The following is a 16,809-nucleotide window of genomic DNA, read 5'->3' on the forward strand; positions in this document are numbered from 1 at the left end:
ATTGTGTACAATGCTTAATAGTACCTTCACACTCCGGGATTTATCTTATGGATCCTTACGTATTCCACAAATCCGTAAAAGTACTCGGATTGTTAAGATTTAAACACTTGAAAGAGCTATTTAAGAGTATTTACGGGCCATTTACAGTTAATTACGAGTTCTTGCGAAGCATTTACGGCACACATTTACGATTTGTTCTGAGTGAACACGCATAAATACGAGCAAATTACGACATGTTACGAGCTTTTTAGGGATTGTTACGAGTATATTACGGATATTTACGATATAGCTTAGCTTTTACGTGTAAATCACGACCTGTTAACGTGTTGATAACGTGCTGTTACAAATAGTTAGGAGTTAGTTACAATTGTTTACGTTTTTGACTCAAAAGTGTTCGCAGTTGGCTTTGTATCATCATTCGACAACTGACATTACTTGTAACAGCATGTATGTATATTGTATGCAAGATGTGTAACTTCTTTGATGTCTTGATAACAACTGAAAGAAACTGTCAGATTATGTGTCTTTCATACCTTTCCTTAATTGTAAAGTTTAAGTAGTTACTCGTAAAGTAATCATGTCTATACGTAAATCGCTCGTAATGACTCTGAACAATCCGTAAAGCGATTGTAACCCGACTTGAATGAAATCATAACTATCACTTGTAATAATCCGTAAACAATCACTTAGGCATTTGTAATACTCCGTAAACAACTCGTAAACTATCTGTAACATATCGTAAACTAACCACTAAGATTCGTAAAAAAACTTTTTACGAGTGTTATACGGATTTTTTCGAGCAGTTTACGTGTTATTGCGACCATATTACGATACTTACGGATTGTTACAAGTTATTTACGGGTTATTTACGGAAAATAAAATCCGTGGACAATTGTGAATTTTTTTTGACATGTCAAAAATTTGCCCCTACTTTCACGGATCCTTACGAGTGTGTGCAAGTTGTGACGAGTTATTAACGGATACCGACGAGTGATTTATGAATGCTTGTGATTGATTACGAGTCGGAGATCCGTAAGGACTTGTAATAAAAATCCGTGAGTGTGAAGGTGGTATTACTAAAGTATTTCTAATGGTCAACCAAAATTTGAATATTGGTTATTGAGTTGTAAGTGAGATACAGCACTCACAATTCTTTGTTATGTAAACAAGGCTCGTGCCATGTTTTTGTTTACATTAGTCTGTTTAATAGAAAATAGCATGATTAAAACAAATAAGATGTGCCAAACACTAGAAAGTATATAATCGTGTTAAGAATTCACTTATAAATTGAAAAAAAATTGCTTTAAAGGCCATAAGAGACGATTTAAAAAAAATAAAATTGTTTTGCACGAAAATGTGTTCTTCTTTAATTACTTAACATATGTAAAGAAGTCATTAAAAAAAATCGTAAGGTAACAGGCGCTACAGACCGTCAAGTGTTGCTGACGTGAAGTATCAAAATAGTAAGATTACTTATCTCCCTTGCTTGATGACGTCAAAAGAGACCAGCCTGACGCAAATGTGTATTTGTTTATATACTAACAACTGCGGGTTTTAGCCGTCAAAATATTCAATGTGCTTACATTCAACTGTAATGTAGCAAGTCAGGTATTTCTATATACTTTTGTCTAAATGATCCAACGTTTAGAAAGACTTAGGTGTGAAATATACACGGAGAACACAGAACTCGAAGTTGTTTGACAGTCATTTTACGCGATTACGGGGGTTGATGAGGATCAGTTTCGTTATTGTATTCACTCTATTTTGGCAAAAACTAGTGGGTTTATGAAATTAAATCTTCAACCAGATGCAGTTCTAACTATTTTCGACTAGGCTACAAACCAACGGCAAAGATGAGAAAATCCTGCAAAACGTTGACTATATATAATGACGGTAGACTACATGTAGGCTAGTACAGATATTCATAATTTAGTATAAACATGATCTGATTTGTTTAGAAATGAAATTTGACTATGAAATAGTTATATGAAGCTCTTCTGATCAAATTTTTTTCTCTCTGAATACAAAGTAAATAAATTGAAGATGAATAGGTCTAACTTTATACCGGTATGTTGAAAGTTGTATTCAGACCCCCGACCCCCCCCCCCCCCCCCCCCCCCCCCCCCTCTTTTCTGTATGAAAAAAAATGTTCAAAGCAAATGGTGGAGCATATTGAAATTAGAAGTTTTTATATCTATTCAGGTGAAATAAACCAATTTTTACGGTCATGCAAGAGTTGGGGGATGACTTTTTCCCCCCCTTTAAATGAAGCACTAATTTGCACGTTGATTTCCTTATTAGGGTAAAAAATTTAAACAAAAAATAATGTTAAAGGCCGAGGATTTTGAACAACCGATCGGTTGAATGAATCAACATGTAAGAATTAAAGCTCAATAAATTTATTTTGTATAAATGAGAACGTTAGCCATTGATCTTGTATCCATTTGACTGCCTGATGTGTGACAATCAAACATACAGTTTCCGACGGGAGTTCCTGCATACTGTGCAGATTTTCTGGCTATGTACAGCTTATGAACCGATCATCGTCCCACACCCCACGATGACTCAACATATTCCAAAATTGTTTAGAAAGTTTTAATCTGTTTGAATTAGCTTTTCTGGACTGCACACCAGAATTCTTTGGCTACCTAAAGTTGTCTGTGTGACTCTTCCATAACGCATGGCCTACAAAAACAATCAGGACATTCGGATTTTTCGACAGTTCCTTCAATAACTGGTCCAGACGAAGAATTCGTTCTTCCTCTGACTTCCAGTTCCAACCATTATACGCAAGAAAGAGCCCATATAGCGGCTAATGTGATGGTAAATTATTCTTCATATAGGCCCTAATGTCACAAATTTTATTGTAAAAGAATGTTAAAGCCATTTATATTTATTAGATTCACCTGTTAAACTAAAATAGCTGTACACGATACTTGTAAAAATCCTATGAAAATGAATTTAAAAAACGGCGCTCACGATGTGTGTAAAGGAAATTTCGATCTGGCTATAAAATATATCCAAGTCAGGGTGGAACTTGGGCACATAAAACCAAAGGGGGATGAGGGGTTGCCCACCTTTTTTGTCAGTCAACCTTCACCCCCAACCCCACCCCCCTTGGGAAAAACCGATGCTGCGTCGCTGTGTCTGCATGGGGTTAGAAAGCGCAAGTAATAACTATCTATAGTTTTCTTATTGTCATCAGAGAATGTACTCTGAAATTATCATACATTTATCATTAACCAGTCAGTATTACAGTAAAACTCTGATATAGCGATTTCTGGGGACCCTCTATAAAAATTCGCTATAATCATAATTCGCTATACGTTAATAACGAATTCATAATTCAAATATAACGAATTCGTTATAAAACTGATTTGTTCTACATGTATCAGTTCTCTAAGAAAGCAGCAATCGATATACTTGCATTTGTACTGTCTTTAAAAGAAATTAAGCCTATATATTTTCGAGAAGAAATATTTTTATACAAGAAATATACATGTTGATTTATATATGATAATTTATCTTGATGGATTATTAAGTCATGCAAGAACATGTTGAGAGAGAAATGTCAACAAAAGTTTGCGCAATACATACATGTACAGTCTATTGCAATTGACATTTACTTGTTGCTTTACACAAATAAAGGAGTGTACGATAAAATAAATGCGATCAAACTTCAAATTTAATTAACAAGAATAGTAAACAATACCGACGATATATTTCCTAAACGTATGTGTAAGTATTGTTTTGCGTTAACAACCTTTTTTGAAAAAATACAAACATAAATTTTGTAATAAGTGTGGATCCTTTATGTCCATGGAAAATGATTGTTAAAAATCACAGAGTTTAAAATGAAAAAAATAAATTCGTTATAAAAGGTGATTTTTACGTTCATTTTTAATTTAAGGTGAATAGGAATTTACTTCGTTATATCCGTAAATTCGCTATATCTGTGTTCGTTATAGACGCAGATTTTTATATAGAATATATACAGAATTTGCCGGGGAAATCGTTTTCACTTCGCTATAGCCGTAATTTCGCTATATCCGTGTTCGCTATATTCGAGTTTTACTGTATTTCAACCGATTTGGAATAAATAGGATCTTGATCGATCTTCTTGTTCATCCTTCGATGAAAAATTGTAGATGTGGCTGGCATTTGCATTAATTATGAGTTCAAAGTGATATCCTTGTATACAAACTATGGTTCCCCATTCAAAAACTCCTCCAGTTGCGAATAAATCGTCTATGGATGTGCTTTTGTTTTGATTCGCAAATCTGAGTGTGGTCTCTTATGACGTCACAAATTCAGGAAATGGGGAACGATAATCGGGTAACGATTTTCTATTCCGACTACCTTTGCACTTCAATTTCTTCGAGTTAATATCGTTTTTAATCTTAAAGAAGTATTTTTATGAGGTCAGTCTATGAAACAAAGTTGATAATTATGGAGAGAAAACGTATTGTTAAAAACCGTCTTCTATGACCTTTAAACCAAACTTTTACTGGTTTATTTAACCTAGGTAAACAAAAACATGACACGAGCCTTAAATTGTTTACATATCAACATCTTGTGATCTCTGTATCTCCCATGTACCTTGACTACTGACATTCAAATTTTTCCTGATCATTAGTAATACCTTAGTTAAGCATTCTAAACATTACAAATCAAAAAATAGATTTTGAAAATTTTCAGCTCAAATCGTGTCCATGTCCCTTTAATAGTGTTCACATGATGTTATATACATTTAATATGTATCTACTATATTTGTAAGAACTTAATTAATTACCCCATGCAAAGAAGTTCCAGAGGGTATAATGTTTTAGACTTGTCAGTACTTTTCTTGTCAGTGCAACTCCTCCGAGACCGTTCAACAGAATGTAGATGTGCATATATATTCCCAGGAAATTCTGACTCAGTAATTTTTCTGAGAGTTATGCCTTTCTTGAACTTAATGAATATCATTACCATTCATTATGTGAGGCATTGTCAAGCAATGTGTTGGAGTGTGGGGTATGTGAGATTGCTCACTTTTTCTTTAATAACAAATTCTTTGTAACATCATTTAATTCATTGAGCATGATCCACAGACACTTTAAAGGGTCAACAGGGCAGATGCAGAACATTTTCAAGGGATTGGGGGGGGGGGGGGGGGGGGGGGGGGGGCTGAGCTTTAGGAGGTTGAAAAGCCCAAAATGGCAAAAACAACCAAAAATATAAATAAATAAAATGTATGCTCTTTGAATGATAGTACATATATGCACTATATACAATTTCTTTTTTACAGACATGAAAATGGTAGAATGCAGAATTTCCATCTGTAGGAAAGAAGATTAACGTATATTGAGAGAGGACAGGATATGTTTGCACTTAGAGAAACAAACATGGCTACTTCAGTGACCTTTCTTGGTGTTTTCTGGCTTCTTTCATCGGTCATGGGGCAAAACAACAACCGGTTTGAGACAATTTTTACAGTTCCTCTGTCTAATTTTCCTCTTGAGAATATCGAGTTTGATCCATGGAGTAACAATGACTGCTTCGTGAGTGGGAAAAATGTCCTTTACAAGTTTATTACACAAGATGGCAACATAGCAAATAGTCCAGTGAGATCAAAGTTGACTGGACCAGATTATAAATGCCTTGCAAGCGATCAACAAGAGGATTACTGTGGCGATGACTACAACTCAGTGCTGGTAATAACACCAGATAGTGTCATCACTTGCAGCACGTTGTATGGAGGACGGTGTGTCAGACGAGATAAAACATTTTTGAATGATACTTTAGTTGAAAGTACAAACATTAAATTGGTGTCGAGGGCAGATGCTTCAGCTGTTGGTATATATCTGAATGTTAGTTTAAATGGAGATGTCAGTAAACATGTTTTGTTGTTTGCAAAAGAGTACACACCTTTGCCACTGGCACCAGACAAATTAGATAGAGCTGCAATTTTTTCTGTTTCCCAAAATCTTTCAGTGAGAACTTTTACATCAGTCTTGAGAGAAGTAGACATATTTGATATATTTTTGAAAGATCTTAAAAAAGCCTCTGTCATAATGGACTATAGAGTTGTACTGGAGAATGAAGACTTTGTTTTCCTGTTGGTGAATCAGAACTCGCAGGCCAAACTAGTAAAGATCTGTAAAACTATTAATGCTAAGGAGCCAAAGAAAGTTTATGAAGACATTCCTTTAACTTGCTCTGACAAAGATGGCACCCATTTCCCCCGTGTTGTGCATGGAACTTTTGTATACGTATCGGGTAAGAGTTACCTGGTGGCTCTATTCACGAACTCCACAGTTTCATCCGCCGTTTGTGTTTATGAAGAAAATGAGATCTATAAGGCATTTTTGGAGTCCAGGGAAAACAGATATGGCTGTCCAAAGAATAATCTCAGAGAAGAAGATAAAGTATTTGATGATTTAGTACCATTAGTCTCGGATTGTATTAATGTTACTGGTGTAGAGGTATGGTACATAAAACAAATTATACATGTAGTTGGAAATGTATGCAATTAATTGTTATATTGTAAAAAATAGTCCATGAGAAAAAGTAAATTTTTTGAAAGAGCATCGAAGAAGCTGCATCTCTATTTGATATACAGTATTCTAGTTTAACACTATAGTAATCATTTACAGATACTTGAAGGAACCTTTGATGCCTTGACAAAGGAGAAATTCTGCAATAATATCACAGCCCGTCAATTTGGTATCATCGTGGGACTGTTAGCTCTGAATAGAACTGCTGTGTATACCTCTACAGATGTTTTTACTGTGGTGGAGAGCACTGTAGTGAATGACTTGGTTACTCTGTACATTGGGACAGAAGACAGCTTTGTTGTGAAGGTAATACAAATTTGTGAAGCAGTTTGGGTTCTTGAATGATGTTTTCAAGGGAACTGTAGGAATTTTTAGCCGAGTTGCAACGATTTGCATGGTTTGGTGATGCGGGCGGGCGGTTGGACGTCAACAATTGGCTTCCAGATGATAACTCGAAAAGTTTACAATCTAATCAAATGAAACTTTGATATATTGTTGGGTACCAGGTAAGGAAGACCCCTATTGATTTTGGAGAAAATAGGTCAAGGTCACAGTATCTGAAAATAGATTTAAAATTTTTAAAAAAAATTGGTTTCCGGAGAATAACTCGAAATTTTTTAATTTGAATCAAATGAAACTTGGATATATTGTTGGATACCAGCAAAGCAAGGCCCCTATTGATTTTGGAGAACAAAGGTCAAAGTCACAGTGACCGAAAATAGATTGAAAACTTCAGACAAATATGGTTTCTAGACAGTAACTCGAAAAGTTTAAAACTGAAATTAGTTCTTCACAATTATATTCCTGGCTTTAGAATGTAACCCATGCAACTCAGCTCATGCACCCCTGGGTGCATATACTGATTTTTGGAAAACATTTTTGGGGTGAAAAACACAGTGGCGTTTTAATTTCTATTGTTTACCTGTGTTCCCCACCCTATCCGGGGAAATCTTTAAAAATCTTCTTCTCAAGAACCACTGAGCCAGAAAAGTTTACATTTATGTTTACATGAAAGATTCCTGACATAGTGCAGATTAAATTTTGTAAAAACTGTGGCCCCGGGGGGTAAGTTAAGGCCACAATAGGGATGAGAGATTTACATGCGAATATGTAGGGAAAATCTTTAAATATTGATCAAGGTGACTTAGGTGAGAGATGTGGCCTATGGGCCTCTTGTTTAATGTGTGCATTTTTTCATCTATATTTTAAATTTCCCACTTAATTCCCTGGGTAAGTAGCGATTAACGAAAAAGCCATGAAACAGCAAGTGTGCAATGCTGAAAAAAATTTAATAATCCAATTCTTGAATTGATTTTCAATTGAATATCATAAACATCAAATTATTAACAAAGTTGTACAATCTGAAATTCGAAGAGTTCGTATCTTTTCATCTAATTGTAAACAGCGTAGGTATACATGTAATCACTATAGAAGCCAGTCGGCCATGTTGTAATTATTTCACTTAGAGAAATTGAATGAATTAAGAATTGGCACGCAGTTTGGCTCTAGAGAGGGTGACAGGCTTAGTGGCACGCAGTTTGGCTCGAATGAAGGCTATAGCTTAGATTGGGATATGCAACGTAGGTGTGACTCACCAGAGAATTTAATGCGATTAGATCCGCCCAAGAAAGGGTCTGGACATGACACCCCAGGGTTTAACGATTGGGATAAGTGGGAGGAGGATTTCTTTTCTTCTGGTGGGGGCTCAGTTATTCCTAAGGTCCCAGTGAGGCCTACTACAGTCAAGGGGGGTGGTCATGTACCCAGGTCTGGGAGCCTCCCGGAATATCATACCCCATCTCTGCATTCCCACACTCCAGTGTCAAGGAGGTCAGCCCCACCCCCTCATTCATGGGTTGATGATCAGGACCTAGGCCAGCTTAGTCAGGGTTTGCCCCAGTTGGGCTTGGGTTCACGCTTGCAGCACCCCACTCCTGGACCATATTCCCCAGTTGCCCCATTTTCGGAGTCAGGGATTACCTACGGGAATTACCAGTCCCCACAGCCCAGCTGGGGCTATGATCTGCTTACAGGGTCCCCAGTCTCGCATGCCTACCCATCCCAAGACCCTTGGGTTGGGAGGAATGCCCCCCACACCCAGCCTTTGATACCTCCCATGCCTGGCATTTACGCCAGCACATCTATTCCCTACCCTACCATGATGACTCCTCCCTATCAACAGCAGGGGCCCTTCACCTACCCTGGCACCACGGCTTGTGGGTTGGGAGATGAGGAGGGTAGCGTAGCGCACATTCAACCCCAGTTAGGTGAACCAGAACGACACTCCATTCTCTGGGCATTCTGCCCAGGAACTAGCTCCAGCATCTCACACCATGTACCAGGTCCCCCAGTACTCTTGTGTGGGGGAGCAGTCGATGGGCTTCAGTTGAAACGCACCCCAGTACAAGGATTTGCGGTACGATGGAAATTCTAGCTGGAAGTCCTTCCTGCACAAGTTCATTCGCCTGGCCCACAGTCAACAGTGGACTGAGATGGAAAAACATGATCAGTTCTGCCTTTCATTGGAGGGGACAGCAAGCGACTACTACACCCTGTTGATGGAAACAGACCACAGTCTCTCTTTGGCTGACATCATTGGGCGGTTTGAGAAACGTTTTGGGTCATCTGCACCATGTTTCACGCATCAGTTGAACTTTCAGTCAGCATCACAGGATGTGGGCGAGTCATTGCAACATTGGGCTGACAGGGTGCTTACCCTGGCTACCCAGGCTTTCCTATCTGTGCTGGATTTTCATGTGTATGCCATCCCACGGCTGTGCTACGGTGCTGAGGATGGAGACGCAGGACTTTATGCCCTGGACGGTCAGCCCAAGAGAGTTGAGGAAGCAGTCGACCGAATGCAGTACTATCAGCATTCACGGCAGATGAAGTCATCCAAGCCCATGAGGGATGTGAGGCAGGTAGCTCAGGTTGAAGCTCCCAATCCTGACAAGGAGCTCAAGGAGATGCCTTGAGGAGTTAGAGAAGGAAATCCGAGGGTGGACCCTCTCTCGGAGACCTTCATCGCCATCATCAAACGGCAACCGAAAGCCAGAGGCTGCTTCAAATGTGGGGCAATGGGACATTTTAAGCGGGAATGCCCGGAATGGCGGGGGAAAACTGAGGTGAATCAGGGCCAGGGGACCAAGGTCAAGCTTAGGGATGGTCAAGACGCACAACCGTGTTCATCAGAACCAAGGGGGAGGGGAGCCAAGACCCGCCAGCCACAGTTTAGTGCAGGGCCTGTACAGGGGGAGGTCAGGAAGTTGACACCGAAGTGCTCCCCAGCTAGGCCAGGATCGTGCAATGCTCGCATGGGTAAAAGTCGGACTGCAGGAGGACACAGGCAAGCGCCCTCTTGCGTGCGCCGCTCCAGTAGGGGCACACTCCAAGTGAGGTTCAGGGAGGCACCCGAGGAGGAGGAGGAATCTGAGGACTGGGTAATAGGCTGGGAGGAGGACATGAAAGAACCCTCTCCCAGGGAGATGTCGACAGGATTCGGGCTCTCTGCAGATATCGTGGTGCCGGAACTGCTGGGATTTGGGGCAGTGAACCAGGGGAATGGGGAGGACTTTCCAGAGGATTCGGAGGACTTGTCGGATCTGGAGCCCTCACCTGTTCAGGAGGAGGAGGCCTGCGCGGATTTCGCGCCCAAGCCTAGTGAGTGCCCAGAGCCAGTTAAGACGCAGGTTCAGCCCAAGGAGGAATGTGGGCTGGGGGTGGTCAGTGGCCAAGCGGAGGACGGGACAGTGGATATGCCATTCCGGCATGCGGGAGAATCCCATGAAAACTCACCTGTGCCAATAGGGATACACCCAACCACCGGATTCATGGTCGAAATGGTAGTCCAGGGCGTGAGACTACAGGCAGTGGTAGACACTGGGGCGGAGGTGAGTGTGTTGTCCACCCGGGTCTACGAGGAGCTCGACCCCAAGCCTCCCATCAAACAGCACGTGACCTTGGTTCAGGCAGGGGGAAATTCCAGGATGAGGGGCTTCATCATTGGCCCTGTGGGAGTCCGCCTTGGAGACACGGAACATCACGTTGATCTGTATGTGGCCCCCCTGCAGAACGATATGTTGCTAGGCATGGAGTTTTTCCATCAGCAGAAGGCTCATTTAGACCTGGAGCATGGCACCATGACCTTGGGAGAGGAGAAGGTCCCTTTGATGTTCCGACGCCCAGAAGGGGGAAGCAGGCCCAAGTTTCAGTCAAAAAGCCTATCTGGGCCCCAGCTGCTTCAGTCTTCCTATGCCCTTGTCGTTTGGATAATGAGTTGGAAGACTTCATAGTCAGCTCTCAGATCAAGCAGATCTCGGACGTCTTATTGGTGCCGCACACTTCTGCTAGGGAGAGAATGTTGGTGACCAGCATTGTGAATGCCTCAGATGAGGAAGTGTCTTATCTCCGGAGGCAGTTCGATAGGATCAGCCTTGGAGGCCGAACCATGGGTGCTGGCACCTGACTTGGTCATTGAGAATGTGTACAGTGTGGACCCCCACACTGAGGCAGGGACTAAGCTCAGCACATTTACAGCAAGAGTTGATGTTGCTCCCGTAGCTTGCCCTGGAACTTGGTCGAATTCCAAGGAGGCCATATTGGATGGTGGGGGAGATTTCCCCCTTGAGCCGCCCAACATTGCTGAGGAAATAAGTGTGGTTGAAGCTCCAGCTGTTGGCCTTACTCATTGTGCGCCCAGTGAAGGTGTTCAGGATGGTTACAACGGCCCTGTTAGCGAGGCGTCATGGAACTATGTCTCCCGAGAACTTCTCGGGTTCCCAGGTTGGACTCGAGGGGGAGAGTTTGACCTCAAGATGGATCTTGTGGGACATGACTCATTCAGGACCGAAGTCCGACAGTTCAGATGCATCAGGTTGCCTTGGCCCCCACCTGTATTTAGAGCTGGTGAGAGGATCTATTGATCCTTTTCAGCTAGGGATGTGCGACCCAGGGCTCGCCCTGGTCCACACCGGTTGAGAATAGATTAGTCCGAGTCAGTTTTCTCTGGGGGCATTTATCCGGACCTTTCCTGCCGGAACCCTTTCCGACGTCCTCGGATAGTTACTCTGAGGGGGCGTGTCACGCCCACCATTGGTTGAACCCGTTTCTCCGTCCTTCAGAGAAAACGGGGGGGAGGGGGGGGGGAGTGTAGTATCTGGGGAGTCTTCCCCAGTACGACTTGTTTATTCCCCGAATTGCAGAGGAGCAACTTCCAGCAGCACGAGATTTCCCGTGGTTATGGTACATGCCAGACGTACAACAGGACCTACCCGAAGTTAGAGACAGACAACAGGCAGAGCAGTTAAGTCCGCGGGACCCATGTTTTATGTACAGATACAGTAATAAATACTATAGATACTGTATTTATAAACAAGCATGACGCTTTGTCAACACGGCTTCATAGACGCTGGTATTAAATATATGTAATCAGAGCAGAGGAAAACAACTGAACAGAAAAGAGAATAAATGTGATATCTAAAGGAAAACATGTTACCACTGGTAATGGTAGTTTTGAAAGACAAAAGGCTATCAAATCATTTTATTAAAGTAATACATATATGTGGGTTTTTCCAACTTCTAAAAATATAACACATGTAAGAAATGTACAAGTGACGAGGTTTTGTTTTTCTTTTTTAAAGGTACTTAACTTATCAACATTTATATTGCAATTTATGTGATTTCTGCTTGTTGTCAGTGAACAAAGTAAAGAAACATGTGTAAAAAAAAAATTACATCTGCAATATTCACTGCAAGACAGCTCGGTATTGCGTAGATGAGGTACTAGGTGGTACTTTTGCATGGAAAAAAAGTTTACGCAGAGAAGTTTATTTAAGTCTCTCATATACGAAATTCCCTGCAATTCAAAATGATTCCCATGTTGTTTTTTTCCAATATAAATAAAATTTATTAAAGAGACACTACAGCTCATTTTGCGCAAAAATCATGAAATGACAATTTTCCTAGCGCTTTCTCAATTTTTGTTGCATTGTTGAAAGTATGAACTTTGCGAAAATAACACTTATCTAAAGTTAAAAATTATCGTTTTAACGTAAAAATTAATACTTTTTGATGGCCTATACAAAAAATATCGATTCTCCTCCTTTCAGTCTTCAGACGCATGCGCATAGACAGTAAACAGTGCAGCATGTCGTCCAGTGAGAGAAAGTGTAGTTGATAGATCTAGAATTTTGACAGATTCTGTGAGAAAAAAGGTAAAAATAGAATGAGATAAAACTCATACGTGAAATAAAATTTACCATGGTATCAGTTTGACCGTTGGAAAACAAAGAGTTCGGAGAAACCCATGTAACTCAGTGGCGGATCTAGGATTTCCGAAGGGGTTGTGAAAGTCAAAGATTAGGCACAGTAATCGGCCATTCTGGTGCAAAATTTGGATTTTCATTCAAAATCTGTGGCGTAAAAAGGGAGGGGGGATCCTGCCCCCCCCCCCCCCCCCCCCCCCCTAAGTCTGCCATTGAGACTAGCTGCGAAGACACTACTTTTAAAAGTAAGTGCTATTTTTATCTGAACACGACACGTGTTAGTTGTAAAAACATCGGTCAATGGGAACATGGAAGGGTTTCTGTTGAAATAATGATTGATATAATTACTTATTTTAAGGAGCAGGGAATACTCTTATATTTGAAAGGTGAGTGTGGACCTCCTTGAAGGGGAATTTAAATAATTTCCTACACAACACCTTTGCTGTCATTCAAAACCACGTGATGTAAATAAGCATTCAAAAGTCCGAGTCAGAATGAAGAAACCTTTGAATTCCGAACGATCTTCAAAGCGCAGTTGAGAGTAAATTGATGCATCCCAATTGTTCAAAATTGTCAGTATCGATATGAATTTTATCATTTTATCAATACATGTTTTAAAAAACACTTTATTAAAATGTGGAAAATGAGCTGTAGTGTCTCTTTAAGGCAATGTATACATTTCTTGTTGAATAAGTGCATAGGTTGTGATCCTCATGTACAAAATTTATGAATTCATAAGGATAAGAAAATACAAATATAACCATAACAGAGAAAATTTTTAAAAATAGGAGGGGTGGATTAAAGGTTTGGAAATGAGATATTTCTACTATTTTTTTTTTATCAAGAAAGGGGACACGCATTTGATTCTAAATGGGCTATTTATTTTCTAGGAAATAAAATTAGATGGGGAGGGGGATATCATAGTAAATATCTACAAAGTGATTTTCACCTTCTTGATTTTTGCATTACTCTATATATGTATTTTTCAGCTAATATAAAGACAAGATTTTGAATTATCCTTCTTTAGTATTGTTCATGTTATTGTACATTTTTTTTCAAGGTTAAAAGGTCAAGGACAGGTGTGCACACTGTTTGCTAGTGAAGCAAGGCTGGTCACAGTATTTGCTACGAGTAAATTAAAAGTCGAATTTCTTGGATATGGAGTAACCCATATCTATTCTTGTTATTTTGGGATTTACATATCTAAATGGTATGCAATGCATAACTAATGCTAATTAGAAGTTAGTTTCATAAACAGATAACTTAATTTGGAAGCAAAAAGCATTGTTACTAAAGTGCAGAATAATTGTTAGCACCGGCTGAAGTTGACAGATATTCCACACATGACACATGAATATTATGGACTGTCCTGAGATTTCAACGATCGACGGAGGCGTCTGTCCAAATACCCAGTCCAGCGGAATCTATTTTCTTTCTCTTTTTTTTTTTTTTTTTTTTTTTTTGGTTTTTTGTGAAAAGGAAAAATTACAGCGTCGGAAATATAAAAAGGAGTGAAAAACCATTTTATTTTTTTCCAACATCCCAAAAAATCACTTCGGCAGATCCGTAAACCAACTCAATAAAAAAAAAGCCTAATTGCTGGTTTGTGATTCAGTCTTTGCAGTCATAAGGAAATAATAAAAGGATTTAGAAGTGAGTGTAAATATTTCAGCCTCTGACAGTATTTCACTGATTTTCACATAAGCATGACATTTCCTCATTCAAAATAGGCCAACACCTTCAGACGAAAAGAAACATAATTGATCATCCATTTGATAGGTACATATCTAAGGAATATATTCCCAAGTTTTCTGCAGCATTGTTCTAAAAATAATCTTGTTATGAATTCAAACCCAATATAATTTACGAGTTGGAGTATTATGTACATTTGGTTTGTATCAATGAAATATATAACTACATGTATATGTTGAATAATAGAATAATTGATTTAGCTACGAAACCTCTTTTTAAAAGGAATAGGCTTATTCATTGAATTTATCGTAGTACAATAACTTAAACAAACTCAGTGTTCCATGCGTAAGTTCTTATAATCTCCGGGACAAAACATTGTAATATACAGGACAGGATCTGTGAGTTTCTTCACATGTGATGCCTGCATAAGTTCTCAGTACACACATGTTGATGTAATAAATATATATCCTCTTTTGATTTATTGGTATATATACATAAGTGCTTAATTCTTACAATAGAAAATAAAATGAATAATGCAAAAATAATGTGCTACATACCTCGAAGTATTCTGTCAACAGTAATAATTAAGGCAATAATACTGTCATTTACATTAAAACTCTGCCGTCATGAAACTTTTCAATTCATACTCGGGATCTATATTGAATTTCTAGCGTATATTACTTACACTTCCTTCCCTTATATTCTCCCTTTAGCTAAAGTAATGGTCTCGTAGATTATGTCCCGTAAATTTTAAGTTTCAGCTTCAGTTTATTAGTGTTCGGGGAATTTACTGTGTATTCCTTACAGTTCATCATTTATCTCTTGGTTTTCATAACGTTTTGATAGTGTTAGGAGGAAAATGTATGTAGAATCGATAGTTTTGGTGAAATAAGTGTCCCGAATGATTGCATTCTTAACTTTACAAATTGGTGTTTACTTTAAAGACTATGTGACAAATCTATAGTACATTTTTATGGTGATAAGGTGCAAAATCTATAGGGACTCGTAAATTACATTTGTTGATACAACAGTTATCATCATCATCATCGGCATTTTGATTAACGTGCAGGATTAGGTGATCTTCCACAGCAGTGGGCTCCCTTCCAGGTAACTGGCTTGCTGCACGCATGGCAGACCTAACATTTGACTTCCAGGCATCTCTGTCCAATGGGTTGACATCACGAAGTCCCCATTCACGCTGGTCTTTTTCTAGCTGTGCTTTCCAGGTCATCTTTGGTCTCCCTGGTTGTCGTCCTCCCTCTTTTTTCATATTAAAGACATTATTGATTGCCCCACCGGATCTAGCAACGTGCCCAAACCAGCGTAGCCTCTTCTCCCACAGGATAGCATCGAGGTCATCGATCCCAAGTCATGCCAGTAGCTCGCTTGATCTGACACTAGCCATGTCTTCTGGCTTTACTCTGCAAATCTGTCTGACCATGGCTCTGTCATTTCGTTGTAGGCGAAGAAGGTCTGGTTTTGGCAAGGGCCACTTCTCATTTGCATACAGCATCGCGCTATGCACATATGTACTGTACAACCTGCCACGGGTCTTATAGGAAAGATGACGGGAAGAGAGGACAGGCAGCAGTTCCCTGAATTTATTCCAGGCCATCTTCACACGAGTGATCGTTGAGACACACATCCTCCAGCCGCAGACAGCATGTCACCTAAGTAGCAGAAGGAAACTACTACCTCTAGCTTGTCTGTTCCAACTTGAACTTCCTTCTGTGGCCTCCCATCTATTGGTCGAGCAGTTCCAGGGCAGCGGTAATTGGGATCCTCTTTCAAGTACTTAAGGCCGCTGCACTTCTTATGCACCCAGTGCTTACATCCCTTGCAGTGTATACTGTTCTGCCTACACCGGTACAGCACACGGCACATGGGAATTTGCCCGAGCTCTGCAGTAGATCCAAGCCTGTGCCACAGATCATGATCTTGGTTTTCTTGGCATTGACTCTGAGTCCCTTCCTCTCCATTGCCTCATTCCAGGTCAACAGTCTACTGACACATTCTTCCAAGGAATTTGAAATGATGACAAGGTCATCGGCATAAAGGTCCTCCCAGGGCACTCCTGCTTGAAACTCACGTGACAGGGCCTCAAGGACGATGATAAAGAGCAGTGGGCTAAGCACAGATCCCTGATGTACACCAACCTTCACCTCAAACTCATCGCTGAGACCATCACCAACCCGTACGCGACTCCGCGCATTCTCGTACATACTCTGCACCAGCTTCACAATCCATTCCTCGACACCAAGTTTTCTCAGCGCCCACCAAATCACTTGTCGCGGTACTCTGTCAAAAGCTTTCTC

The 16,809-nt window shown here is 40.1% G+C and overlaps 1 protein-coding gene across 5 annotated transcripts in view; it reads left to right on the plus strand.

Moving 5' to 3' along the window:
• Positions 1–16,809, plus strand: part of LOC125655396 (plexin A3-like) — a 136,044-nt gene that overhangs the window by 17,431 nt on the left and 101,804 nt on the right. For all 5 annotated transcript variants that reach the window (XM_056142951.1, XM_056142956.1, XM_056142952.1 and 2 more), the window contains 2 exons: positions 5,291–6,467; positions 6,639–6,845. In XM_056142951.1, the coding sequence (XP_055998926.1) occupies positions 5,364–6,467; positions 6,639–6,845 (1,311 nt within the window). In that variant the 5' untranslated portion in view covers positions 5,291–5,363. The remainder of the gene's footprint in view (positions 1–5,290; positions 6,468–6,638; positions 6,846–16,809) is intronic.

Source organism: Ostrea edulis, chromosome 7 (genome assembly GCF_947568905.1).
Source record: "Ostrea edulis chromosome 7, xbOstEdul1.1, whole genome shotgun sequence".
NCBI lineage: Eukaryota > Metazoa > Mollusca > Bivalvia > Ostreida > Ostreidae > Ostrea > Ostrea edulis.